Here is a 2,076-nt window from a genome sequence, read left to right on the forward strand (position 1 = left end):
GTAAATCCCACACACACACACTGTATCAGAGAGTGAGTAAATCCCACACTCACACACTGTATCAGAGTCAGTAAATCCCACACTCACACTGTATAAAGAGAGTGAGTTAATCCCACAATGACAGGCTGTATCAGAGAGTGAGTAAATCCCACACTCTCACACTGTATGAGAGAGTGAGTAAATCCCACACACACACAATGTATCAGAGAGTGAGTAAATCCCACACTGTATCAGAGAGTGAGTAAATCCCACACTCACACTGTATCAGAGAGTGAGTAAATCCCACACACACACACTGTATCAGAGAGTGAGTCAATCCCACATTCACACTGTATGAGAGAGTGAGTAAATCCCCCACTCACACACTGTATCAGAGTATGTAAATCCCACGCACACATTTATCAGAAAGTACATCCACACTCAGACACTCTATCAGAGTAAATACCACACTCCGTGTCAGACATTGATTAAATCCCACACTCACACACTTCATCAGAGAGTGAGTAAATCTTACATTCAGACTGTATCAGAGAGTGAGTATATCCCACACTCACACACTGTATCAGAGAGTGAGTAAATCTTACATTCAGACTGTATTAGAGAGTGAGTAAATCTCACACTCACACATATTACAAGACACTCCCAGTTCCTTAAGGAATCCCGCACAGTCCCTCTGTGGTGAAGGGTCCCTCTCACCGACAGCCTGGTGACATTTCCCGGTGAATCTTTACCCACTGACAAACTGGGACTGGAGACATTCTTTCTGAAATTTATTTCCCGTTTGTCGTAAGGAGGTTTCTGATTGGTGGAAAATCTTAAATCTGATTGGTCTGTTTACTTATCCAATCAAATAAACAGAACATAACTGGCTGTCCTCATTTTCACAATGTCCAATCACAATCATTCCTTTCCCCATTCCTCATTAGCATAGATGTGAGGCTCTGTCTATTTAATCAGCGCTCGGAAGGGGTTTGCTTTATTTCTGGGTGAAACTGAAGATGGCTGACGAGAAGAAACCAACATCGAAAGCAGCTGCCAAGAAGGGAGCCAAGAAAGTCATTAAGAAACCGGCAGTAAAGGGCGGCAAGAAGCGGCGAAGGTCGAGGAAGGAGAGTTACTCCATCTACATCTACAAAGTGATGAAGCAGGTTCACCCCGACACCGGCATCTCCTCCAAGGCCATGAGCATCATGAACTCGTTCGTCAACGATATTTTCGAGCGTATCGCGGGTGAGGCTTCCCGCCTGGCCCATTACAACAAGCGCAGCACCATCAGCTCCCGGGAGATCCAGACCGCCGTGCGCCTGCTGCTGCCCGGGGAACTGGCCAAGCACGCCGTGTCGGAAGGGACAAAGGCGGTCACCAAGTACACCAGCTCCAAGTAAAACTGCACAATGGACTGAAAACCACCCCAAACACAACGGCTCTTTTAAGAGCCACCCACAATCTCTGTGAAAAAGCTGCACCATCTTTTCCCGCATTGACTTGATGAGAAATCTCTTTGTGGAGGATAGAGATTTGTCCCGTTCCAGAATGTTGTGAATGTGGCTTCATACCCGCCCGTCACAGACAGTTTCACACAGAAGAGACACTCAAACTGAATTGAGTCGGGTATTTGTGACCGACAATGAGGAGAAACACATTTTCAGGAGGGAATTATTTAAATTTAATGATAAATATATTCAGAGTTTAACAGCCGTTGAGTTGAATTCATAAGGAAATTATTATTATTTTCTCTCGGTGATGTGTTTCCCGCTCCCGGAACAGAGTAAAGGCAGGAATGAAGAGGTTATTTTCGGGTTGATGTGTTTATTCCGCAGTTTTCCCAGGGGACGGAATCAGCGAGATTTGAGCACACACAGGACCTGTGTCCATTGCAGCGCTTTAAGATCTGCCTCTCCCCGGCCCTCCCTATTCTCCGGACACAAAGCTGCCTGTTCCACCGGCGGGATAGAGTCGGGGATTCTCTCCACACTTCCCAGTGTAACATTCCCGGCCGCTTTCAGGAGAGAGGCTCAGAAATCAGCCCTTTCTCTCTGTCCCTGTGCAGCCTGTGTGAAGGAGTTGGTTGGTAAT

At 46.4% G+C, this 2,076-nt stretch overlaps 1 protein-coding gene across 1 annotated transcript; it reads left to right on the forward strand.

The window, feature by feature from the left end:
* Positions 1-340: 340 nt before the first annotated feature.
* LOC119957966 (late histone H2B.L4-like) lies at positions 341-1,443 on the forward strand. The gene has a single exon (XM_038786207.1). The coding sequence runs from the start codon at positions 999-1,001 to the stop codon at positions 1,383-1,385; it is 387 nt and encodes a 128-aa protein (XP_038642135.1). The 5' UTR covers positions 341-998; the 3' UTR covers positions 1,386-1,443.
* Positions 1,444-2,076: the final 633 nt, after the last annotated feature.

This window comes from Scyliorhinus canicula, chromosome 27 (assembly GCF_902713615.1).
Source record: "Scyliorhinus canicula chromosome 27, sScyCan1.1, whole genome shotgun sequence".
Taxonomy (NCBI): domain Eukaryota; kingdom Metazoa; phylum Chordata; class Chondrichthyes; order Carcharhiniformes; family Scyliorhinidae; genus Scyliorhinus; species Scyliorhinus canicula.

Excerpts from the sequence above, each read along its gene's own strand:
- LOC119957966 (XM_038786207.1), top strand. The coding sequence starts at position 999 with ATGGCTGACGAGAAGAAACCAACATCGAAAGCAGCTGCCAAGAAGGGA.